The 27304-nt window shown below is 38.9% G+C and overlaps 1 protein-coding gene across 1 annotated transcript in view; it reads right to left on the bottom strand.

Moving 5' to 3' along the window:
* Positions 1 to 27304, bottom strand: part of DNAH8 (dynein axonemal heavy chain 8) — a 251864-nt gene that overhangs the window by 89824 nt on the left and 134736 nt on the right. Inside the window, exons 38-49 of the mRNA XM_081827548.1 lie at positions 23406 to 23570; positions 22057 to 22283; positions 20147 to 20265; positions 17569 to 17672; positions 16149 to 16325; positions 14241 to 14408; positions 13295 to 13510; positions 10052 to 10189; positions 8676 to 8803; positions 7474 to 7645; positions 5630 to 5785; positions 606 to 761 (exon numbers count right to left, since the gene is read on the bottom strand). Of these exons, the coding sequence (XP_081683674.1) occupies positions 606 to 761; positions 5630 to 5785; positions 7474 to 7645; positions 8676 to 8803; positions 10052 to 10189; positions 13295 to 13510; positions 14241 to 14408; positions 16149 to 16325; positions 17569 to 17672; positions 20147 to 20265; positions 22057 to 22283; positions 23406 to 23570 (1926 nt within the window). The remainder of the gene's footprint in view (positions 1 to 605; positions 762 to 5629; positions 5786 to 7473; positions 7646 to 8675; positions 8804 to 10051; positions 10190 to 13294; positions 13511 to 14240; positions 14409 to 16148; positions 16326 to 17568; positions 17673 to 20146; positions 20266 to 22056; positions 22284 to 23405; positions 23571 to 27304) is intronic.

Below are 27304 nucleotides of genomic sequence, written 5' to 3'. Positions count from 1 at the left end.
AATGCTGTCATTCATCAAGAAACAAAACCAAAGAAGCCTAAAGGTAGAGAATGCCTCCAATTAAAAAAGAAACACTTCTACTGAAAACCATTCATGTTCGCACCAATGATGGGAAACAGGATTCTATAGCTTCTAGCAAAGTCTGTGAGCTTAGATTGAAAGTTAATACAGGGAGAAATGAACAAATCAGTGTCCATAGACTTTATTAAAATGCCATTTCCTCCTGTGAGAAAATGCAGGTTTTATTGTACAGATGAATATATGACTTGTAAATCCAATTTTCTCAGAGCTGCCAACGTACGTACATACATAGTGTGCAACATTAATATATTATTATGACCAATGTATTTCCTCAATATGTTATTTAGTGTCAGCTAAATGGCTACTCTTACCAAAATACTGCTCTCCCCTGTATTTTTCACATACAATTAAAAAAATAAGGGAAACACTAAATATGAGTTTGGAAATAATTTTTCCATTGTATCAAATACTACCACCTGAAGCAAAGTACCTTCACTGCTATGCTCAAAAAGATAAGTAGATGTCACCATTGTTCTTTTCTTGCCGTCTTCTTTTTTTTTTTTTTATTCCTTCCCAAAGCTCACCTTGAATGTGGTGCCTGATTTAATGAAATTCTTTTCTAATACATTATCCAGGGCTGGATCCAGCTCTTCACGAATGTCCTCAATGAGAAGGGGTCGGCCCAAGGAAAGGCTGTCCTCCAAGTGTGTGCGGAAATATTTATGGTTCAGAGATGTTACCTAAAAATAAAGGGTTCATTGCTATATAAATGTGACAAAGAATGTGCTTATTCCTAAGTGGAAACCAAGAGATTTGTTGCACAGATGCCTAAGAATTTTAAGGGCGATAGAGGAAGCCTTATGAAAATAAAAGTAAAGGGACGCCTGGGTGGCTCAGTCGGTTGAGCGTCTGCCTTCGGCTCGGGTCATGATCCCGGGGTCCTGGGATCGAGTCCCGCATCGGGCTCCCTGCTCCGCGGGGAGCCTGCTTCTCCCTCTGCCTCTGTCTCTCTCTCTGTCTCTCATGAATAAATAAAAATAAAATAAAATAAAATAAAATAAAATCAACAAATAAATCATCTCTTTTAAAAAAAAAAAAAAAAAGAAAAGAAAAGTAAGAACACTTAATTTTCCAAACGTGGTGAACCCATGACTTTGTGTAGGCTCTGGATGAGCAACAGTTTCTCTGGTCGAAACAGGAGAATCGAGTGGCACATCTCAAAGTGAATGTCAGAAATCTGCTCCTACACAGAGCAGAGAAGTAATCAAGGATTAAACCGGTTACACATACCTACTTACGATCACTCAGGGAAAGCAAAGTAACTTGCATATTTGCAATATTCATTTATCTCCTCAGGACCACTCATGAGATGATCAAGTGATTAAAAAATAGGCATTAGAATGTCAGAAATTATATATGGAGTCAAACCAAGGTCCCATCCATGTATTGTGCCTCTAACAGTGGTGCAACGGAAGAATATGATAGATACTTCCCATAAAATCAACTTAAAAGACTGTATGTTCACTTTTTATATTATATATATATTTTTAAAATTAGAATTCTGAATGCCTGGTGGGGCCCCAGTGTTTTAGTTCAGTGTTTGTTGATTAGTTAAAATAGACACACTAGGCGGCATCTGGGTGGCTCAGTTGGTTAGGCTTCTACCTTTGGCTCAGGTCATGATCCTGGGTCCCAGGATTGAGTCCTGCATCGGGCTCCTTGTTCAGCAGGGAGTCTGCTTCTCCCTCTGACCCTCCCCCCCCCTCTTGTGCTTTCTGTCTCTCTCACTCTCTCTCTCTCAAATAAATAAAATCTTAAAAAAAAAAAAATAGACACACTGGGCTGGTTGATCTTTGCTTTGGCCAAATGGCTTTGAATTCTTACTTTTCCTACGATCCCTCCTCTGCCTAAATGGGAGGATTTCCAAAGGGTGAGCCCTCAACTCTCCATCTCCTTACACTCTACCCTCTGGATGCCGCTACTGTTTCTATGCTGCTGTGAGGGCTGATCTTAAGACACAAGGAAGATCCAGGGACAGCAGGAGATTAAGGGAGTGGAATTAAAAGATATTATCTCTCCCTTGCTATGAAAAAGAGACGTGGAAATAAAAATTAAATAAGTCTACTCTTGTCCTGTTTTGGATAGAAGGGAAATAACTAAAACAAAAATCCTGTACATGAAGGAATTTTTTCCCTGGATGGATAGCTTTATTTACACAAATGATGAGCTGTGAAAGACCTCATTATGAGTTGATAAGGTAAATGAGTCTAAACAAAGAGCTTTAACCAGCTTATTAAACAAGATGAAACAAGGTCCCAATGAGACTAAATATAATTGTCCTGCTCTATTTCCTAAGGAGTAAATTCTATTTTCGTGATTTGCTTCCTAAGTGTGAGGGTTAATATTACGTGTCAGCTTGATCGGGGTAAGTGATGCCCAAAGAGCTGGTACACATTTATTTCAGTCTGTGCCTGTGAGGGTGTTACCAGAACAGATTGGCCTTGGAATAGATAGACTGAGTAAAGAAAATCACCCTCACCGATTTGGGTGGGCATTATCCAATCCATTGAGAGCCTGAATAGAGCCCAAAGATGGAAGAAGAGCAAATTTGCTCTCTGCTTGAGCTGAGACATTCATCTTCTCCTGCCCTTGGACATCAGCAACTGGTTCTTTGGCCTTCAGACTTGGACTGGGACTCATACCACACTGACTCCCCTGGTTCACAGACCTTCAGAGTTTAGACTGGGACTACATGACCAGCCTTCCTGAACCTCTAGCTTGTAGACAGCAGACTGTGGGATTTCTTAGCCTCCCCCAACCCACGAGCCAATCTCTCATAATAAATCATTTTCTATATTTTTGTATTTACTTATTTATTATAGTACATCATTAGTTTTTGATGTAGTGTTCAACAATTCATTAGTTGTATATATTTTTTAAGATTTAATTTATTTTATTTTTGAGAGAGACAGAGAGAGAGAGCATGAGTCGGGGGGAGGGGCAGAGGGAGAAGCAGACTCCCCGCTGAGCAGGGAGCCCGATGCGGGACTCGATCCCGGGACTCCAGGATCATGACCTGAGCCGAAGGCAGTCGCTTAACCGACTGAGCCACCCAGGCGCCCCTTCACTTGATTTTCTCGTGTAGTAACACTGTGTGGTAGCTACCATCAGATCCTGTGTCAGCTGCACAGAGACTCTAGTGTTGGGTTTTTACAAGGTGGTGAATTTTTTATAGAGAAACTTGATGAACACCTCTTTCTGGAAGTCAGAGCTGAAGGTTCTGGAGACGATACTGAAGGTGGCCTGGACAAAGCTGCCACAGTGGAATGCAGTCCTGGACATACAAAACATGTTTTGTTTTTCACTTATAAAGTGTTTCAATTTTCGTTTTGTTTTCCTTCCCTAATAAAGAAATAATATTTCTGTTTTATTCTGTTTTCATTTATGGGTGTTTGTGCATGTGCTTATCCACATGTTTAAAAACATAACGTCTCCTGTGTAAGGAGAATATAGTTCAGTCTCCTTACGTTCCAGGAGTTGATGGTTTTAAAAACATGTCAGTATCTCTGGCATATTTCTATTACTTCCTCAAGAAGATTCCTGAGACTGGGTGACATCAGGAAGGACATCATCAAAGGCTATCAAGGAGCTTAATGCCAAAATGGAGAGACAAAGCTATGATCAGGAAACTTAAGAGCAGGAGGAGTAGGGAGATGGACAGTCAGCAGAAGCAAGAGGAATGGAACAGGAAATAAGCTGTAGTTGTGCTGGATCCAGGAAAAGAAGTTGAGGAGCAGGAATGCTCCTGTATACACCACTCATGCTTTCCTTCTGTGAAGACGGCTCCTCAGAAGCTACATGCCCATTGACTTCATTTTCCTTAACTCTCCTCCTCTGTTGACACTCTCTTTCTGGGATCTCCCTGGTTTTCCAAGTAAACAGACTGGTGCATTGTGTTCTAGAGTATCAGTGAGTTGGGAGTATCTCAGGGGTGTTCCTGAGCACCGGGCAATATCCACATGTCAGGGAAACCCTCATCTCAGAAGGAAATCTTTCAATATTCTACCATTAAGTGGCGTTTGTTGTAGGCTTTTGGTAAATGCTCTTTATCTGATTAAGGAAGAGCCCTCCTATTCTTAGTTTGCTGGAGGTTTTATCAGGAATGGGTGTTGAATTTTACAAGTGCTTTCTCTGCATTTATCAAGATGATCACATGATTTTTTGTTGTTTTTTCCTTGTAATGATGGCACACTTTAATTCACTGAAATTCAATAAATATCAGAATTCCTACTCTATAGAAAAAGCAGTGCAGAAAATATAAAGATGGTATAAAACCATAAGCCTTGTCAGCAAGAAGTTTATAATACAGTAAAGACAAAAGACAAATGTGCAATGAACAGTAATTGAAGACAGACTCTAAGTCCATATCAGAAATCCACATAAGACATTGTGAGCATTTAGGACAGGCTATATTAAACTGAGGACACAGGGAAGTCTTGATGAAGGTACTATTGGATGTGGACTTCTTGAAGAACACTCAAGATATTTATCTGGGATATAAGTGAAATGGGCAGTAGGGTAAAGAAAGACATCCTGGTTAGTAGAATAGCATATGTAAAAGTACGGATCCAGGAGACTTAGAACTCTGAGTACATTGCCTGGGAAATGGAACAGTCCGTATTGGTAGTTGAAATATCAATGGTAAATCTGAGATGCTGGAATCCTGCCTTTGTCTACCTCTTCTTTAAAATTAATACCTTGGGCGCCTGGGTGACTCAGTTGGTTGAGCGACTGCCTTCGGCTCAGGTCATGATCCTGGAGTCCCGGGATCGAGTCCCGCATCGGGCTCCCTGCTCAGCGGAGAGTCTGCTTCTCCCTCTGACCCTCCCCCCTCTCATATGCTCTCTCTCTCATTCTCTCTGTCTCAAATAAATAAATAAAAATAAAATCTTTAAAAAAATAAATAAATAAAAAATAAAATAAAATTAATACCTTATTATGGGGTGCCTGGTTGGTTCAGTCAGTGAAGCATCTGACTCTTGATTTCAGGTTCAGGTCATGATCTCAGGGTGGTAAGATCGAGCCCTACGTCAGACCCTGCACTAGGTGTGGAGCCAGCTTAAGATATTCTCTGTCTCCCTCACCCTCTGCCCCTCCACTCCTCCCTCTCTAAGAAAAATAAATAAATAAAATTAAAAATAAAATAAACACCTTATTAGACCCCAACTCTAAAACGACTCTACGATACCGTGAAGTACCATGTGCCTGAGCTAGGTTGGAGCAAATAGCCCTAAACCGAGGAGTCATGAGTTCTATTTTTGCTGCTTTCCTGTAAGCCCAAACCCAAGGCCCAGAATAAAAGCCACATCCAACGTTGGCAAAGGCAACAGAACCAGGGAAGGGGACAGACAGAAGAGTACATCATGAGAGAACACAAAACAAAGAAAATAATCTGAGCCCTTGCCCCAAACCACTGTTACAAAACTCAAGGGTATAAATTAACAAACAATTATCACAGAGATGACTTTATGACTGGCAGAATCGACCGAAATTTTGGGAAAATTTCATGATTTTAATAATGCTTTCCCATACACCAAATGGTACATACTTGCAAGTCATTTTCTCTTTCCTTTGATTTAATCCAAGTTTTGCCTTGAGTCTGTGGGTCTATGAGGAGTGGGTACCTGGTGGCCTTCGTCACAATGATGCCATTCTGGATTGAGAGGTCATCTCCTGGTAATCCCTGCAGCCCCCACTCCCCAATCTAAGTAACAAGAAATGGATATGGCCAGTCAGAGGAGAACAAGAATGCTTTCATAATAATTAAAATTGCCACAATATTAAAAGAATTTAATACTGGGATATATATTTTTTTCCACTGAGACTATGCAATGGGTACCTAGAGAAAAAAAAACAACTTGTAAATGTGACCCAAATAACATTCACCTAAAAAAATAAAAATTATAATCTAATAAATCCTTTAATAACCCAAGATTAGGGTTTAGTCCTTTATGCTACATTTTCAAACTTATGAGGGAATATTACAAAAACTGTGAATTTTTGAAGTGTGGTTGCTTAACATTCAGAGAACATAGGGGCTTAACATATGGTAAGACTGGGTGAGTGGTGGGATCCAGACTAGGCAGGATTAGTGGAAAGAATACACTGAAATGTCTGGAAAGATATGCACCAAGGGTTAAACCCCTGAAGCTTCCCCTTCCTGCCCTTTGGCTCTGTTTACTTGGAGAGCAGGATTTGCATAGCTGGAGGCAGAGAAATTAGGAGGGATATTACACTGGCAGGTGTTCATCAATGACATTAAAAAAATATATTTCCTGGGGTGTCTGGCAGGCTCAGTCGGAAATGTGTGCGACTCTTGATCTTGGGGTGCTGAATTTGAGCCCCATGTTGGGGAGTAGAGATCACTGGAAAATAAATAACTCAACTTAAAAAAAAAATCCTCCCTAATTACGAGAGAACCACAAGCCTGCCTCCACGTGGTCAATAAAATCACCTGAGATCCAATGAATCCACCAGCCTTCACCCTCATTAAATTATCCCAGCAGCCTCCAAAGGCCGTAATTAATAAGGTATACCCTGGTCCACTTTGCCTCATCAGTGTCCACTGCATCTTTAATACATTATCTAGTCCTTGGAAACAACCAGTTGAACATTGTTTGAATTGGAAAAGATTAATTTTTTAACTTTTAGATACGGATAATACGAAACTAATAGCATGGCTTCCCAAAGGAAAAAGTCACGGGGGAATATATTTACAGATCAGAAAGCAGCTCATGAATACAAATTGCCTGGAAGGCATTTAATGCCATAGGAGCTCGGCAAGATACACTGAAAATTAACAGTGGCATCAAATTCCCAACAAGGAAGGTTAGTGTCGTGGGGCCATCACTCAGTGACACCAGAACGTACTGTTGGGCTATGCTCTTGGACAGGACGAAAAGATGGTTTATGATCAAAAGAAGATTCATACCAGGACTTATGGCCTAGCTAATGCCTATAATCACCTAAAATGTTTGAAAGAGAGTGACTTAATAGGAGTGGTGCAAATAATGGAAAGTTAAAAGAAAAGCCCAGTATTAGCAAGCCTATAATTCATGAATGATCTTTTATTTTTTTTTTGAAGATTTTATTTTTTTATGTTCTCTCTACCCCCAGTGTGGGGCTCGAACTCATGACCCTGAGATCAAGAGTTATACGTTCCACTAACTGAGCCAGCCAGGCACCCCCATGTATGATAATTTGAAAGCAAGATTTCTTAAAACTCAAAGGAATTTCCATACCAAAAAGAAAGGTTTCTTTTTAGTTAATTCTTAAGTATTTTCAAAACAATCTTTTTAATTAAATGAAAAAAGAAAAAAAAATAGGTGAACCGTGATTTCTTAGTAAGTAAGGCTGGAATTCAAATAATATTATGAAGAAAGTGATACTCACTGTTGGAGGATCCACCAACATTGAAATAAGATTCAGGTTTTCCGTGAAAGGAATCTTCCGAGCTCTCAGCTCTATCTCCCACTGATCTTTAAGCAAATAGTTCCTAAATATCTGATTGAAAGGACCAAGGTAGGAAAGGAATCCGGTGCACAGCAGAATATCACCCACGAGTCTGTGGGGACACAAGACAACGTGAGTCAGCTAACACATTCACCCTCTCCCATTAATGAGTCCAAAAGGCCATAGGGCAGTTTTGTTTTCTTATTAGGCAAAATCCTTCTTTGCTCCCTCCTTAACACATGGTAAACAGACATGGACAGACCATGCAAAAGGGAGCCCCCAAACCCAAATGGTGGGAGGAGGGGCCACATTTGGGGAAGGCCAAGGAGCAAGAGAGAGACTGCTTCCTTGAAGCCTGCAGGTCCAGAGACTTGACTCCTAGGAAGGACAGTATCCTCTTCCCATGCCATGCCCTGGTCCTGTTAGACTCAGTCCTGATTAAACTGTTTTCTTCTCCCCCTCTGGCTCTCCCTCTCCTCCTCCCACTTCTTGCTATTCTCTACTCCTTTCTCATTCCCCCCTCTTCCAGTTTTCTGAGGACACCAATAGACACTACCACAAGACAGCCTTGTAGTTAGAGGAAACCCCTGATCCACACGTCCAAAATCACTGAGGTGAAGAGTACAGAACTGGAGAAAGTATCTAGACAGTTCTGGCAAATGCAAACAATATCAGAAGCACTCTTGGGGCACCTGGGTGGCTCAGTCAGAAATCGTCCGACTCTTGACTTCAGCTCAGGTCATGATTACAGGGTCATGAGATCAAGCCCCGCATCCGGCTCCACATTGGGCATGGAGCCTGCTTAAGATTTCCTCTCCCTCTCCCTGTGCCCCTGCCTCCCTGCAGCAACCAAAAACAAAAACAAAAAAAGCAACAACAGAAAAAGAAGGACTCTTGTACTGAAAACCTACATTGCTGAACCAAACTTGAGATTAAAAATATTTCACAACCTTTTAATCCCTCTCCGTTTTACTGAGAGTGGGTAACCTCAGCTGTAAGATTCAGAAATGGATATACAGAAATGAAGAAGCAAAGTGCTTCACTGGAGAGATGTATTTTATTTTCTCTCATATCACAAAGAGGTGGCGTCTAGGGTGATGACTAAGAAGGAAAGCAATTATAACAAAGGCCAAAATTTATACCTATTAATCTGAGCTTTGAACTCTTTGCTTTGCTGAGTCCATCGGATCTTTTCTCCACTCAGCCCATCGATGAGGGTGGAAGCTGCCTGCATCTTTTTCCGGCACATATCCGCATCATTTACCAAATCCTACATTCGTAAAGGGAGAATATCCCAAAGAACTTTTTTAAGTGCTTAATCAAACATCCATTGTATTCATACATAAAAACATAGGGAGGAATTTCTTAATTTGCAAAATAAATATAGTCTAAAAAAGCAATGTGAGTGAAATTTTACCTATTAAATTCTGGTAATTGATTCATAATAGAGTTATTTTACCTTACAAAATTTCAAGGAAAGAGATTTTGTGAGAGAGAATCCAAATCACATAAATTAATATAGTATTTCTATTCCATGTTTTCAAAACAGAATCAAATCAATAAAATATACCATTTTAGGTCTTGGACTTAAAAATTCTGAGTTCTTGGAAGTTTACAAAGTGATTTTTTTTTTTTCCCAGAAAAATTCTACACAACAGCAATGTGCTGCAGCCAACTTGTATCAACTCACTAGAGCCAACTGTTACATTTTTAGAAGACTTGCTGGCCGGTGTTGAACACAGACATTATTAAAAATTAAATTATATAAACTTACAATTACATAAACTACATTAAGAGCAAAGGTAATAGATAATCAAAACTCATCACCTCCTAATTATTTACTACATTTTTGAATTATCTATGAGCTTGAGGTTAAGTGCACTGTACCTGCACGGTGGTGTACAGTAGTGTAGAGTATATAACAGTGCTATATATACAATAGTATAGTATACAATAGTGCCCTGCTGTGCGTCTGTTTCCAAATCTGTGTTCAGTGTCAGCACGTTGGTAGCTTAGAACTGACAGTGGTGGGAGGACCTACATCACAGAAATCAGCAAACAGTGCAAATCAAGGCTTTTTTTTCCCCCCGGGCCCCTTCTGCCCAGATCCTATTGTTAGCAGACTACCACTGCTTACCACCTATCCCACGAGGTTGTAGGTTGTATTAGGATCCCCATTTGACAGATGAAGCTCCATCAGTTGCCTCCAACCGCCTAATGAGATAAGTGCCTGCACTGGATCTCAAACCCAGTTTTCTAACCTCCAAATGAGGACCCTTTGGGTATGATATCCCAGCTTACTCTTACCAAAAATGATTATTAAAAACACACAGAAAGACCTTAGAGTGTCAAAAACCCCAAACAGGGATTGGATAAACAGTGATCCCAAACACTGAAGGACAGTCAGGTAAATTTTTTTTTTTTTTTGTCACCAACATTTACCTGATTTCTAAATACAACACACACTTGTGGACAATTTTAACACCTCATTTCTGCAACTTTATAGATTTAATCTCACCATTTTCTCATTCATGGCTGCATCAAATTTTGCTTGTACTTTATCCAGCTCGCCTTGTTTCTCATCGAGCAGAGCCTGTGCCTTCCCCAGCTCAGCATTAGCAACCGCCAGACGGCCCTCCTGCTTGGCCAGGTTAGCCTTAAAAAGGAAGAAGAGGTCACTGCATGGAGGGGTAGTAGGTCTGCAAAATATTTTTGGTTTTAATTGGTAAATAATAACACGAATTGCACAATTTTTGCCTAAGATGGTATTTAGAGGCTTAAGTGTGTTCAGCTGGGGAAGCAAAGAGTGTTGGAGATTTTCCATTAAAGTTCTATTTTTTCATTTTTCTTTTTTTTAAGTAGGCTTCACGACCCGCGTGGAGTCCAGGCTTGATCTCACGACCCTGAGATCAAGACCTGAGTTGAGATCAAGAGCCAGACACTTAACGGACTGAGCCTCCCAGGTACCCCTCTCTTTTTTCTTTTAATTATTAATGTTCAGTATAGAAAACACGGGGAAAATGCAGCAATGCATAGAAAGGATAACAGAAATAACCTGTGATTTTACCCAGAGAGAGTCTGAGTATTGTGTTAAGAAGGTGATAACTGGCATTTTCCAAGTCTTTTCTTTTTCACTTAATATAGTGTAATCGTTTCCCCTTAAACACTTTTTCATGAGTATTAGTAATATGGCTGCATAATATCACACTATTTGGATGTATCATAATTTACCTAACTTTTGCCCTACTTTTAGACATCCCCCCCATTTTAAATTATTATAAATAAAGCTATTGGGCATGCAAAATCTGGGGTTGTTTCCTTCATAAAGATTTGTTGAAGTGAAATAACTGTAATGGTAGATTTTTCATCTTTTTCTAAGTCCTAGAGCATGGACTTAAAAATTATCTATTTCTTAGAAATGACCCGTTTCTTAGAAATTTAAAAGAATCAGTAAAGTAAAGCAGCCCTAAAGCCTCCTGGAGTAGAAGTTTTTTGATAACATTCTCATTTTCTTTCTCAATATTTAATTTATTTAAATTTAGCCCTTTTTTGCAGGAAATATTAATTTAACTAGTATTAATATTATTGTTATTAAATTTAAATTTTGTAATATATTTACATATACCTTTAAAATTTTCTTTCTAATTATTTAAATCCACATATCTGTGATTATACATATTTTCCAAGAACATATCTTTTATATTTTGTTTTTGCAAAGCGACATTGTTCAATTCTGCTACTTTTCTCTAATTTTTTTTTTTAAAGATTTTTATTTATTTATTTGCCAGAGAGAGACACAGCGAGAGAGGGAACACAAGCAGGGGGAGTGGGAGAGGGAGAAGCAGGCTTCCCGCAGAGCAGGGAGCCCGATGCGGGGCTCGATCCCAGGACCCTGGGATCATGACCTGAGCCAAAGGCAGACGCTTAACGACCGAGCCACCCAGGCGCCCCTACTTTTCTCTAATTTTTAATGTTATTTTTATTAGCTCCCTTCCACTTTCCTTAAGTTTTGTGTGTATGTGTATTTATAAGTGAGTATGTACTGGAGTCTTTAGTTTAATTAATTTAAGAGCTAAGAACATGCCATTGGGCCACATCACAAAAGCTTTGGTAACTAACTTTTGTCATCATTTCCTAAAAAGAAATTATTGGCTTTTTTTTTTTAATGCAAACTTTCTAATTTTATTGCTTATAATCGGAGAATGAGACCTCAGCAATTTCTGATTTTGGTAACTGAATCAAGATCTTCTTTTATCGTTGAATATGATCAATTTTTGTAAATGTTCCTCAGTCACTAGAAGTAATTTCATATTCTTTGTTCATATTCAAGAAAGTTCAATGCAGCTATTCAACCTTAAAAATGATACAGTGTAAAATCTCTATATAATTATTAGTTTATGCTGCTAAAGACTAGCTACATAATTTGCAGGGCTCAGTACAAAATTAAAAATGTGGAGTCCATTATTAAAAAATTATTAAGAACTTCAAGAGGGTGACAGCAGCCCATTAAGCCAAGCATGGACCCTTTTAAACTCAGGGTCCTGTGTGAACAGGTCACACACCCATAAAAACCAGCCCTGCACAATCTCAAATTACTATTGTTTTTGTTAATTTCCACTTAAAATATTAATGCATTTTGCTTTTTGTAATTTGATAATATTTTATTTATTACAAAAGCATCATTACAGTTAAGTCTCACTGTGGATCATGATTTTTAGTAAAAATTAAATCTGTTCTTCTGAGTGCATTTTTTCTTAAATTCTATATCCCTTGGTATCTTTTGGTTTGAGTGGATTCCTACATTTTCTCCTCATTTCCTGTTATTAAAAATTTCTTATTTTTAACATATTTTCTATTTTTCTCCGAGTTACCTATGCGCAGTTTTAAAAGGCAGCCATTTCTATAGGGTTTATTACGACAACCAGCAACCCCCTGCCCACCAGCTCATCATTTTCCATTCCACAGAGCAACCACTTTCAACGCTTTTAGCTTTATGGGGGGGTTGGGGGTGGCGCAGGAGGGTAGCGTACGTCTGGGTGGCGTATTTTATGAATCCTTTGCACCCCAAATGTCGTTCGGTTCCCTCAGACCTGAAGAACAGCCTGGAGCAGCATAAACGGTGTGCGTGTGCGTGCGCATGCGCGTAAGCATGCATGCACGCACCTACCAATCAGTACTTAAATCGCATCCTTAAGAATGTCTTTTTGTTCCTTTATACGTGAAGGGCAGCTTGGCCAGTTATTGCATTCTTGGGCCACAGCAATGTCCTCAATACTCCGCACATATTTTTCCATTACATTCTAATATATAGGGTTGCAGGAAGTCTGTGCCATCCTGATTTCTCTTCTGCAACCTTTTTTGATTTTGTTTGATCATTTGTTTCTTAAATGCATATAAGGTTTTTTTCCCTATCTTTCAAATTTAAAACATTTCTGGGTATTGAGTTTAACTTTTATAAACTTTGTTGGGAATCAACAATTTAATCTCTTTAAACTTTAAAGAAATGGCAGGTTTTCCTTTATGACAGCTTAATTATTACTGGCAATGAAGTCATTTCCTGTTTAAGTTAATAAGTTGGTTTCGATTTCTTGTCTGCAATGCCAAGAAACACTAAGCAGATGTAAAGAAAATGAGAAATGCGAGAGGACATGAAGAAAATAAAAAATTTAGTCAAAATTATGCTTTGTCTTTTCATAGCAGTAATACTGGTGATGGATTTTATTAAACATTGATCTCCTAGGAGAAGGAGGGAAACTCTTACCTTCAGAGGTAACACTTCTCTATTGATACCATAAAATGTTGCCATAGCAAGGGTCCAAGACAGCAGACCAGCCACATTCCCACAGACTTTTTTGGCATTTTCCAAAGAATAATCATCCATGTTAAAATATGGCTGCAGCAACTCAACAGTCTCTTCATTTATAGTATCCTTGGGGAACTGCTGAAGGCTCCATAGGAACCCTGTTGCACTCATCAACTGAAAAATAGCACTACAACCTGTAAGTTCCGGGAGAAAATAAATACTTTCTTTCTGAGTTAGGATATAATTCTAAATTGAATTTTTTCAAAGTAACAATTGATATACTCTTAAACATACAAATCAAGACTATGACAATAGACAACCTAAATCTGTAAGTTGCAAATTGTCTTCCCATCACCATGGTTGAAAAAGTAAAGAAGAAAAGATATGTAAGTTTCCTGTCCAGTGTGCGCATTTGAATGCCACTAACCACACAAGCTCCCTTTTGGAGACTGGGTTGGGGTGACATCAAGAGTGTGCCAAGGTGTGCTTGGGTGGCTCAGTCAGTTAAGTGTCTGCCTTCAGCTCAGGTCACAATCCCAGGATCATGGGATCGAGCCTCACATCGGGCTCCCTGCTCAGTATGGAGCCTGCTTCTCCCTCTCCCTCTGCCACTACCCTGTGCTTGTGCTCTCTCCTTCTCTCTCAATGTCAAATAAATAAATAAAATCTTAAAAAAAAAAAAAGTGTGCCAATACCAGCCTCTGGTTTTAGACACTTTTCACAAAAAGAAACCATTGGGCTTTAAAATCTTTCCCTACTTACACTTTGGGAGATGCAATCTAAGAAAAACTCTTCAGTACACAATTATCAATTACTGCCTACCAGCTTGTGTGGTCTATATTGAAGGTCCTGGGCTGGGGCCACCTGATGCACCTTATAGGACTTGCAAAGATTTTTTACTTACTTTTAATGACTCTCCCCAGGAAGGCTTGCAGCAAGGTTTTTCTGGATCCATAGTGACTAGGTCAATTTTCTTTTGAAATAGTAGTAGGACACAGTCCATGATTCTCATAATAAGATGCGGGGGCTTTGCAAGTTTCCTGACTGTGGCGATATCATTTGGTTTGATAGTCTGTATTTGGGATTAGGAATCGATATATTTTTTGGTGAGTAGTATTAATAATCATATGGAAATCTAGTGCTTTTAAACAATGAAAGTAGAAAACTTTAAAATGTATTTTCTCCCCATCCCCTGACATTATCTCCTTAAGGGTTTGTATTCCAAGATTTTTGCATAATGGTTCTTTCATTGTTATCTTGGGATTTCTATTCGTTTTTACTCTTTTTTCTCCTGTTGCCCTCAACTAATTGCTATAGAATATCACTACCATTCATTGCCCACCACTCCAAGCCTCTGTTGGCAACAAGCCTCATTGATCGGTAACATTCAGATAACTTGTATCTTCAAAGCACATACTCTATGTGTGGTATGAAAAGAGGAGCAAGATTCTGAATATCAGAAACCTCACGTTCAGTGTTCTTTTGAGGGCTGCCCTATCTACAGAAGAGGGAGAAATTCAAAGGAGAAAAGAGAAATTATTATAACATATGACTCACAAAAATATTTTTCAAAGTTTCTATCTGTCACCTGAGTTTGGAATTTAGCTGATATTTAAGGCAAGAAAGATTGGAACATAACATGATCAATAAAATCCCCTAAGACTCGTTTGTTCAGTGCTTTCTCTTTCTTGTATATTATTATAGGACTCCTAAAGGGAGTGGGGGTGGAGAATGTGTCCTGATCATTGTCACAATTTTATTAAATGATTATCATAAATCTAGTCATTCAACAAATACAGACATCCTCCCATTTAAAAAAAAGAAAGAAAGAAAGAAAGAAAGAAAATAAAGAAAAATTGCCCTGTCCTCATAATCTTCCAAGGAAGAAAAAGAAAGCACAATTACCCTAAACTAGAATTGTCATCATGTTAGAAGCAGAGGGGTGACAGGAAACACAAGGGAGAGCCAGAAGAGCTAAAACCTTCCTGGAAGGGATGAGCCTGGTCCTGGAGAATGACTCTTATTAGGCAATGAAGGTTAGGGAAAGCATTCCTGGCAGAGGGAGAGACACATTTAAACAGACCATGATTCTTCCAGAAGCCTATGGGTGTTTCTGCATGGCTGGACCATACTGTATGTAGAGACAGATTGACGGAAGGGCTCAAGGGATAGATAGGAGCCCAGTTATCAGTTTCAACAGCAGCAATGATATTTACTGAGTACTTTCTGTGTGCCCAGCAAACTGTATTCATTACTTTTAATGCTTATATTGATCCTTCAAGGATCAATGAGCAATTATAATATCCACAGAGATCCAAAAAAATGGAGTAAATTTACTCCAGATCATCTATTTAAGGAGTGGTTGTTGTCAGAGGCAACTGTAGGCTGCCTCCAGCTGTGGATGCCTAACCACGGACCTTATCCTAAGAGCCCCCCAGAACCCACGAGAAGATTTTTAAAGGGCACATAATGTAATCTGGAGGACATGCTTTGGAGGAACTGGGAAGGCTCTCTATGTAATCTGAATCCCTTACGCTATTGTTCAGGCCGTGAATCACTCGCATTATTTCTCAGCTCTCCTGGAAGGCAGATTTATGGAACGAAACTAGTAAGTTATAAGAACTGAAGACTTAAAAAAATTAGAACTTAGAATATTGAATCAACAGAAACATTTGTCTTCAGACTCAGAGATTATTAATCACATTAGAATTCCATTCAGTTTTCAGATTCTAGAAGTTGCCCAGTGAATTTCACGGAATGACCCACGGAATGGCTGGGACTCGTGTTGAGAGGGGTAACAGCGCACGCTCACATTCAGGGCTGCCTCTGCTTCTTCAAGGGCAGGTTTGGCCGCCTCCAGCTTGGTCTCAGCTTTTACTTTCTCAGTGTCAATTTCATCCACAATTTTTTGGGCTTTGTCTTTCACCTCCTGCACTTCGTTTTTCACTTTGGCTGAAGCCTGAGCACTTACTGTGACTTCTGCCAGTACCTGTTAAATTGAGGGAACACATGAGGGCAAATAGGTAGCTTTTGAGCAAAATTCACAGATTTGAGCAGTGAGATTATTCGCTGTAAGATAAAACACAAATAAGAGCAAATTTATTCAGGGCGCCTGGGTGGCTCAGTTGGTTAAGCGACTGCCTTCGGCTCAGGTCATGATCCTGGAGTCCCTGGATCGGGTCCCGCATCGGGCTCCCTGCTCGGCAGGGAGTCTGCTTCTCCCTCTGACCCTCCCCCCTCTCATATGCTCTCTCTCATTCTCTCTCTCTCAAATAAATAAATAAAATCTTTAAAAAAAAAAAAAAGAGCAAATTTATTCCCTATGTATATTTCATATATATTCCCTAAGGTGTAATACACCTAAAGGTATTAAAGTAACTCCTTTAAGCAGTTCCTTGAAATCTTCTATGTCCTAAGCTTTCCTGAGGCTTACAAATATATAAATATAATACATACTATATTTATATATACAGAATATATACATAAACATTTTAAGCTTTCAGGAGAATGGTATTTCCACTCTATGTAATTTCTAGAAAATTAACACGGTTCAAGTATGTGTAATGGAATAAGGTCAGAAACCATATCAATGCCCATGTAATGACAATAAAATAGGTCATGTTTGTTGAGTGTCTACCATACAGTGGGACCATGCTAAGACCCTCTCCTATGCTATCTCTCTCATTTCAGTAACTGGCTATGGGTTGGGATGTAGGTATCCACTCTTAACTGACTCAGTGAGTGGAAGCTGAAAGCAGTCACAGATGGGCAAGTTCACAGATCAAGGAGCAGCATACATATATCCCTATCAACTTGGGAGGAGGATTTTTTTTTTAACCCCACCAACAATTCCTCTTAGTTTTTTCCCTCCTCGACACAAACTTCAGATGAGACTTGGGCCATTCTAGAGACTCAGAGCATGCAGGGACCTCAAAGAGAAGACCAAATATAACTTAGGGAGAGGCAAACATTTCACAGACAGATGAGAGAGAACAAAAGATACAGACCCAGAGAAGAAAGAATAGTCTTAGACCAGGTAGGGGAGATAATAATTTAGGTGTCTATTCATATAAGTTAAACAAAAATACCTAATTGTCATTGTGAACAGTATCTCACTAGAAATAGTCTATGGGTTTATATATTATTTATTTTTCATAACATTTTTAAACAATGCTTTTTAAAACAGGGAATACTATTCCTCCCCACTAGTTATACAGTAAATGCCAACTCACTTCATCTGCTTTTACGGAAGCCACTGCCAACTCCTTCTCCTTTACTGCAAGATCCTGAGAGAGCTTAGCCACAGATTCGCTCGCCTCCATAAGCTTATCAAGACCTTTACAAACACACACACAGACACATTTGCTTAGTATCTGAACATCTCTTCATCCAATATTTGCTCAGGATTTACTACTTCTAAGGCATTGAACCAATATTATTAACAAGCACCAGATAGTTATTTATGGACAAATACATATATATGAGGAGCATCAATACTGACCATATCTCTGAGGGTTTCTGCAGCAGGGGGAAGAACACCAACTAGCTAAATTTAAGGGAAGGTCACAATGCCATACTGAGTAAGATTAACTGAGTCAGGAAACCTATGTGACAAACTTAGTGCTCTCCTTGGCTTTGCAAACATCATTTTTAATGATGTGGATATCTTTTTTTTTTTTTTTGCCTTTGAATCACACTGCAGCTGGGACAAATGAACAGATAATACAGTCACAGTCATGTGGTTCTCTTTGCTATGAAAATGAGAACAGGGCACCTGGGTGGCTCAGTTGGTTAAGCAACTGCCTTCGGCTCAGGTCATGATCCTGGAGTCCCGGGATCGAGTCCCGCATCGGGCTCCCTGCTCAGCAGGGAGTCTGCTTCTCCCTCTGACCCTCCTCCCTCTCGTGCTCTCTCTCATTCTCTCTCTCTCGCAAAAAAAAAAAAAAAAGAAAATGAAAACAGCTGCTAACACCTGTGCTGCTGGCTCTGTGACTCTCAGCACCACAGAGCACAATAACTGGTTAAGAGGATTTTCTCACATTCCAGCTGAGTTCTAGACAGTGGTGTGTCGGTGACTGTTTAGCATCCGAGTCTCTTGGGGGAGAAGGGGCAACACTCATCTGTACGTTTCCCAATTTCCATGGTGTCAGTATTCTCACCAGGGCTGATTTGAAGTTACCAAGAGACTCCCAGTAGCACACCATTCATTATATGTCTACCATACTGATAGAATAGAAATAAATAACCTCAAGAACATTAATAGCAGTAAAATAGAGTAAAAATAGCTAAGATGTGATGAATGTTGAGTATTCTTGCCTTTTTCTTTTTTTTAAGGTTTTATTTATTTATTTGACGGAGAGAAGGAGAGAGCACAAGCAAGGGGGTAGTGGCAGAGGGAGAGGGAGAAGCAGGCTCCACACTGAGCAGGGAGCCTGATTCGGGGCTCCATCCCAGGACCCCGAGATCATGACCTGAGCTGAAGGCAGACGCTTAACCGATTGAGCCACCCAGGTGCCCCTGTTCTTGCCTTTTTCAAATATAATTTACTTAATTGTAAGTTTATAGGATTTAATTTTTAATTAAGGATGTGCTTAATAACCAGATCATAAAATTCCTACGAATTAACAATCAACTCTAGAGCCTACAAGTAGCTCCAGCCCACCACTGATTATAGAGTATCATATGGAAAGCTACAAGAAGGTGAGCCATGAGAAAAACAGAGGACGGTTTCTTCCACAGTGTTTCCATTACTATAACTGCACAGACCTTGGAGCTCAGTTATGCTATGGGATCACATTTTTTGCAGAAGTGTTGGGGGGTGGGATTTTTGCACTTCTTTTTGGACTGTTTGGGCCATAATGCTTTCTGGACATAAAATTGTTCCAATTTATGCTTTTTCTGCTTACATGTATTGGACATAGAAATCCATTGTTCAGGTAAACTACCTCTTTCAGTTTTGATTTGTCTATTTTTCCTTTTCTTTTGTTAGAAATTTGAGAAGCATTAACATGGCAAAGTTTATGCAAGTGAAGGCAAATTGATTATAATGAAACCAAAAACTGAAATCACAGTCAGTTCCCAAGAGCTGGATTTTCTCCACCTGCAGTAGCAGCTCAGTGACTATGGGGATTCCTGGCCCAACAGCCTGGACCCAGAATTGGAGGGGCAGGGAAAAAATAGTTCCAGAGAGGAAATAGGCCACCTCCTTTTTTAGATTTTCTTCTACCTGGAAGCTTCTTTTTTTTTTAAGATTTTATTTATTTATTTGAGAGAAAGAGAGAGTGAGTGAGAGAGCACAAGCAGGGGGAGCAGCAGAGGGAGAGGGAGAAGAAGGCTCCCCACTGAGCATAGAGCCCAATGTGGGGCTTGACCCAGGACCCCAAGATCATGACCTGATCTGAAGGTAGATACTCAACCAACTGAGCCACCCAGGCACCCCTGCCTGGAAGCTTTTAACAGGTAAAAGACCCTAACAGCATCCCTTAAAATAATCTATTACTAACAGTAAAGTCAGTATTTTGCTTTTAAACACAATATCCACCAGTGTGGATTCCTATCAAAAAGCCCTTAAAAGATTCGATTCTCCAGGCATATGTGTGACTCAGTCGGTTAAGTGGCTGCCTTCGGCCCAGGTCATGATCTCAGGGTCTGGGGATCGAGCCCCACATGGGGTTCCCTGCTAAGTGGGGAGTCTGCTTCTCCCTCTCCTCCCAGCTTGTGCTCTCTCTCGCTATCTCTCTCTCTCTCTCAAATGCATAAATAAAATCTTAAATAAATAAATAAATAAATAAAAGATTCCATTCTGCTTACCAATATTCATACGTTCAGCTTGTTCATTGATATGTTTCACCTTTTCAGTATAAATGTTTTTATAACCATTTATAAATGAGAGATAAGACTTGGGAGTCACGTGTGCTCTTCGGCGGTATCTGAAAGTAGAATGTAAAAATGATCTTTATCTCTATCATTCTGATGTATTCCTGGAAAGCATCCTACAGATGCTCTTCCCACTGTGGAATCAGTGTAATTTCTGAAGGGTGATTCACTAGCCAGAGGGCAGGATTTGTGAATGGTTTTCCTAGAGGTGAGGTGGAAAGAACACTAAATATCTGGTGTTTTGACCTTTTGAGGTGTCTTTGACTCAACCCCTATCCCACTCCGGTCTTCTGTTTACTCATCTGGAAAACTAAGAAAAAAATCATTGCCCTACACCTGCCAGCATTTTGTGGGGGGGGGGAAAATATATATATATATAGCATATGTAAATACACCTTGTAAACTTTAAGGTTCTATACAAATATTAGGGATATGTGGTCAAAATGAATTTGTGCTGTGATCTGTTTTCATTCAACTGGTATTTGCTACACACCTCTTCACTGCTAGAACCCAGCTGGGTGAGCTTACAAAAGTGAAAGCCAGTCTCTCCCCATGATTCACCAGATCTCCTTGAAATCATGGCAGCCACACTTGATTCACATGTTCAACTCACTACGGTTGTAGTGCAGTAATCCTATTTAACAGTAGAATTAAATAAAAGGAATAATTTTATGCAGGAGAAACTCGAGTCAAAGAAGAGCTCCTCACATACTATAAAATCATTTTACCTTTTAATTAATTTTTCATTTATGGAGTTGTGAAGATTTTTAACATTAAAGAAAAATTTTAAGGACTCGGGCATTTACATGACTAGCACTTAAGCATTTGATAAGTATCACATTCAGAATAAACTTCTCTAACCTAAAAGGATATGAAAATTTTGGAAAATACACCAAATTTTTCAAAAATAAAGACACAGCTTTTCGTAGTTGTAAGAAGGTAAAACTTCCCATGGATGACAGTGACAGAAGGAGTTCAAGTTAAATGGAAGGAAAATCTTGCTAACCATAAAAATACACATGGATCCACCAAGAGGATCTGGAAGGCTATCTAGAACTATTTAAGAGGAGGGGGTTCCTGGGCATAGTTTTCAGTATAGAAAAGGGTCCAGGATAAACATATTTTTGTGAGAGAGGAACCCCCTGAAAAATCCATGAAAGTGTTACTCAGACTCTCTAGGTGGAAAAACTCTTTCTGGCAGGTTCAGTGCCCCCAGAAGTCCAAAGATTATGTTGGTCCACCTTTATTCCCATCTGTCAAATGTACACAGTGACTATCATGATTTGGGAGGGGGAGAAGTTGTATTTTTGAACTGTTGACAACAGTTTTCACATGTGAACACCATTGCTACTTTTAGCCACTGGACTCGCCTACAGTCAATTAAAATTATTTGCCGTGAAAACATTGCTAAGACTAAGAGCTGCAAATACAAAACCTAAACGTCCCTTAACATAAGGCAAGAGTGAAACTTTAAAACAGTGTACTTCCTTAATCAAAATAAACAATGCATTTGAATAAGAAACCAATTTTAAACAGTTTATCATGAATTAGTCAAGTCATTTTCCCAAAAAAAAAGAAATTAAGCAAATGAAATAAAGTGATTCATTAAGCATCTGTTCCTTTGAGGCCTGGAGGGAAAGAGGTACTTAAGTACAGACACTAGTTCATTTTAAAGTCTCATTGATTTATCATTATTTCAATACATCATCACTAGTAAATCAAGGCCAGAAAAAAAGTCTAAGTGCAGCTGGGACTCTGTACCCAATGGATCTGATCGCTGCATGGAATTCCTCTCCGGAGTGAACCCTGGGGTTGCAGCCACAGCCTTAGGGAAAGCCACTCACCGTTGGAAGTAATTTTCACAGCTCTCGGAAACCATGTCATGGAAGAGGCCCATTGTTTCTACGACTTGTCGTTTAGTGTCACTGGAGCAGACAATACTATAGCCTGAAAGGAAATAGGAGGCCACCGCAATCAAGGCCTCCTTTGGCCAGCGACTAAACCAGTCCATGGTGCAACCTGATATCAAGCCAGGAAACTTCAAAGAACGGGCTCGGAACTTCTCACCAACCTGTTGACAGCGAAGTTGGAAAGTGTCAGACACACACAAGGGTTATAATAAATCGGCTCGAGAGAGGTTTAGGCATTCTGAGCCAATGGTGTGACATCACAATTAAAAAAAAAAAAATCTTGGGCTGCATTAATGTATCAGCGAAATGTTTAGATGAAGGGGGTAGTATTTCCACACTCTTCCCTGCCCTAAGACTACATTTGCATCATTGGGTTGGATTCTAAAAGCTACCTTAAAGGGGAAAGGGACACACTAGAACTCTTCTAGAGAGAGATGACCAGGACGGTGAAAAGCCTGGACACGAGGACAAGTGAGAGTAGCAGAAGGGGTGGGAGGTGTTTGGTCTACAAAGGAAACAACTTTGGGAATCTGCAAAAACTTTCTCTAAATATCTGAGGAGCGGTATGGAGGGCAGGGAGGGATAGGATTCATTTTACAAGCTGAAACAGAATCACAGGGGAAAAAAAAAAGAGAGACAAAATTCAATTCATTCCATAGAAGATGTCTCTGGGTATTAGATGGTCTAAAAATTAAGTAGGTTGGCTTGTAAGTTAGTGAGACCTGCGGAGCAGAGCTGCCCAATACAACCATGAGTTCTATATCTGTGCTGTCCAGTATGGTGGCCACAAGCCACTCATAGCCACTGAGCACTTGAAATGGAGCTAATGGGACTGAGGAAGTAAATTTTTATTTTTACTTCATTTTAACTAATCAAAATTTAAATGGCCATACATGTCTAATAGCTACTATACTGGATAATACAGTGAGCTAGGGATATTCAGACCTACATCAGGGACATTCTAGACGGTATGTTGATATTGGAGGAAGAGCTGGACAAGATTACATCAACAATTCCCTTACAATTCGAGTAATCTATATCTCTAGGCAATTAATGGAAGTTGTAGGCTATGCAATAATTTCTAATAAAATGGACATTTTAAATGATTATACTTTGGTATGAGATTGCTTGCCTCCAGGGGAGATTGGTGGTAGTAAAGTGTTAATTTCAATTCAGTGTGACAAATGTTAATTTCTGAGCAAATCATCTCATCAGAGAAGGTAAACTATTAAGTACGTTTCAATAAGTAACTCTTCCCACATAAATACAAAGCAACAACTCACTGGAGAGAAGCAGAGAACAACATGCAAGTTCTTCCTTGATCTTGAAATGAAGTACTCATACAGATTATCAAAGGTAGGAGCGTGGCGAGGCAGCTCCTTTTTCATCACCGATATCAGACCTTGGGTGATTTCATCCATCTCATCTCGTGCAAACAGATTGGAGATCTTTGAGAAACAGACAAGACTTGTACTTTACAAGTTCCCCACACTAATTCACTGTCAAAACCTTGTCCTTTCTCCCCCCGACATGTCATCTTTTTTCGTATTTTCTTTCTGCACCTCCACAGTCAAAATCCCTCATTTGCCAGAGATTACCAAGAATACAACTTTTTATTGAGCAGTTTAATCAGGAGGAAATTTTGTTTCCCTCTGCTCCAATAGCTATCACCAAAAAAGTATCTCTCTAGCATTCCAATAATCTCTTTAGAATGTCCAGTGATGCCCTGTGTTCTCTGATTCATAGACAGTCTCAATTCTGGGTCTGAGGTCATTTTTTACTATGTTTGTGTATTTTTTTCAGGTATAATTGATATACAATATTATATTAGTTTCCAGTGATTCAACATTTGTATATACTGGGCAATGATTACCATATTAAGTCTAGTTACCATCTGTCACCCTATAAAGTTACACAATATTATTGACTACAGTCCCCATGCTGTATATTACATCTCCATGACTTCTTTATTTTATAACTGGAAGTTTGTACTTCTTGATCCCCTTTGCTCATCTCACCCACTCCTACTCCAACAAGTCCCCCTCCATCTGTCAACCACCAATCTGTTCTCTGTATCTAGGAGTCTGGATTTTGTTTTGTTTTTTAGATATCTCATATAAACAAAAGCGTGAAGTATTTGCCTTTCTCTAACTTATTTCACTTAGCTTACTACTCTCAAGGTCTACCCATGTGCTCATGAATGGCAAGATTGTATTTTTTGGGGGGGTGCTAAGCAGTATTCCATTGTGTGTGTGTGTGTGTGTGTGTGTGTGTACACATACATGCCATATCTTCTTTATCCATTTATCCACTGATAGATGTCTGGGTTGCTTCCATACCTTGGCTATTGTACATATTGCTACAATGAGCAAAGCGTGCATATATCCACTTGAATTAGTGTTTTAATTTTCTTCAGATAGATACCCAGTAGTGGAATTGCTGGATCACATGGTAGTTCTATTTTTAATTTTTTGAGGATCCTCCATACTGTTTTTCAAGTTACCGCATCAGTTTGCATTCCCACCAACAGTGCATGAGGGTTCCGTTTTCTCCACATCCTTACCGAAACTTGTTATTTCTTATCTTTTTGATAACAGCCATTCTTACAGGTGTGAGGTACTATCTTGTAGTGGTTTTGATTTGCATTTCTCTGACAATTAATGATGTTGAGCATCTTTTAATGTGCTTGTTCTGTATATCTTCTTTGGAAAAATGTATATTCAGATCCTCTGCCTGGAGGATTATTTCAGGGGTTTTTTTTGGTATTGAGTTGTAGGAGTTCTTTATATATTTTGAATATTAACCCCTTATCAGATATTCAATTTGCAAATACCTTCTGCCATTCAGTAGGTTGCCTTTTAATTTTGTTGATGGTTTCCTTCACCGTGCAGAAGCATTTTATTTTGATATAGTCCCATTTGTTTCTTTTTCCATTAGTTTCCCTTGCTTTTGGAGTCAAATCCATAAAAACATTGCTAAGACCAATGTCAGGGAGCTTACCACTTATGTTTTCTTCTAGGAGTTTCATGGTTTCAGGTCTTACCTTCAAGTCTTTAATACATTTTGAGTTAATTTTTGTGCATGGTGTGAAGTAGTGGTACAGTTTCCTCCTTCTGCATGCGGCTGTCTAGTTTTCCCAACACCATTTATTGAAGAGATTGTCCTTTCCCCATTGTATATTCATGGCTCCTTTGTCATAAATTAATTGACCGTATATGCGTGGGCTTGTTTCTGAGCTCTCTATTCTGTTTTGTTGATCTATGTGTCTATTTTTATGCCAATACCACATTGTTTTGATTACTATAGCATTGCATTATAGTTTAAAAATCAGAAATCGTGATATTTCCATCTTTGTTCTTTTTTCTCAAGACTGCTTGGCTATTCAGGGTCTTTCATGGTTCCATATAAATTTTAGAATTCTTTATTCTGTATCTGTGAAAAATGCCATTGGAATTTTGATAGCTATTGCATTGAATTTGTAGATGGCTTTGGGTAGTATGAACATTTTAACAATATTAATTCTTCCAATCCAAGAGCACAAAATATTTTTCCATGTATTTGTGTCTTCTTCATTTCTTTCAACAATGTTTTATAGTTTTCAGTGTACAGGTCTTTCACCTCCTTGATTAAATTTATTCTTAGGTATTTTATTCTTTTTTGGATGCAGTTGTAAATGGCCTTGTTTTCTTAATATCTCTTTCAAATAGCTCTTTCGAATAGTGTATAAAAATGCAACCAATTTCTGTATATTATTCATGTATTCCTGAAACTTTACTGAATTTGTGTATTAGTTCTAATAGTGTTTTGGTGGAATCTTCAGGATTTTCTATTATATAACAGCATGTCATGTGTAAATTCTGACAGTCTTCCTTTCCAATTAGGATGACTTTTATTTCTTTGTCTTCCCTAAGAAAAAACTTCCTGTTAAGTGTGATATTAGCTGTGGGTTTGTCATATATGGTCTTTATTATTTTGAAGTACATTCCCTCTGTCCATTCCACATTGTTGAGAGTTTTTAATCATAAATGGATGTTGAATTTTGTCAAGTGCTTTTTTTATGCATCTGTTGTGATGATCATATGATTTTCATCTTTCATTTTGTTAATGTGATGTATTATGTTGATTATGGACGTTGAACTATCCTCACAACCCTTCAGTAAATCCCACTTGATCATGGTGTATGATCCTTTTACTGTATTGTTGAATTCAGTTTGCTATTTTATTGAGCATTTTTGCATCTGTGTTTATCAGGGATATTGGCCTGTAATTCTCTTTTCTTGTGGTATCTTTGTCTTGTTTTGGTATCAGGGTAAGTCTGTCCTTGTAGAATGAGTTTGGAAGTGTTCCCTCCTCTTCAATTTTTTAGAAGAGTTTGAGAAAAATAGGTACTAACTCTTCTTTCAGTGTTTGGTAGAATTTTCCTGTAAAGCCTCTGGGCCTGGAATTTTGTTGGCAGGTTTTTGATTACTGATTCAACATCTTATTAGTAATTAGTCTATTCGGATTTCCTATTTCTTCATGATTTGGTCTGGGAAGATTATAAGTTTCTAGAAATGTATCCATTTCTTCTAGGTTACCCGATTTGTTGACATATAATTGTTTGTAGCAGTCTCTTATGATCCCTTGTATTTCTTTGATATCAGTTGTAACTTCACTTCTTTCATTTCTGATTTTAATTGAGTCCTCCCTCTTTATTTCCTGTTTAGTCTAGCTAAGGGTTTGTCCATTTTGTCTACCATTTCAAAGAACCAGTTCTTAGTTTCATTGATTTCTTTTTTCTATTGTCTTTTTAATCTCTATTTCCACTCTGATCTTTATTATTCCCTTATTTCTACTAACTTCGGGCTTTTTGTTTCATTTTCTAGTTCCTGCAGGTGTAAAGTTAAATTCTCTATTTGAGATTTCTCGTTTCTTTTTTTTTATTTATTTTATTTTTTTATTCTTATGTTAATCCCCATACATTACATCATTAGTTTTAGATGAAGTGTTCCATGATTCATTGTTTGTGCATAACACCCAGTGCTCCATGCAGAACGTGCCCTCCTCAATACCCACCACCAGCCTAACCCATCCTCCCACCCCCCTCCCCTCTAGAACCCTGTTTGTTTTTCAGAGTCCATCGTCTCTCATGATTCGTCTACCCCTCCGATTTCCCCCGCTTCATTCTTCCCCTCCCGCTACC

The sequence above is a fragment of the Leptonychotes weddellii genome, chromosome 8, assembly GCF_054177405.1.
Source record: "Leptonychotes weddellii isolate Sample4059 chromosome 8, ASM5417740v2, whole genome shotgun sequence".
Lineage (NCBI taxonomy): Eukaryota > Metazoa > Chordata > Mammalia > Carnivora > Phocidae > Leptonychotes > Leptonychotes weddellii.
This window is presented reverse-complemented; position numbering and strand designations above follow the sequence as displayed.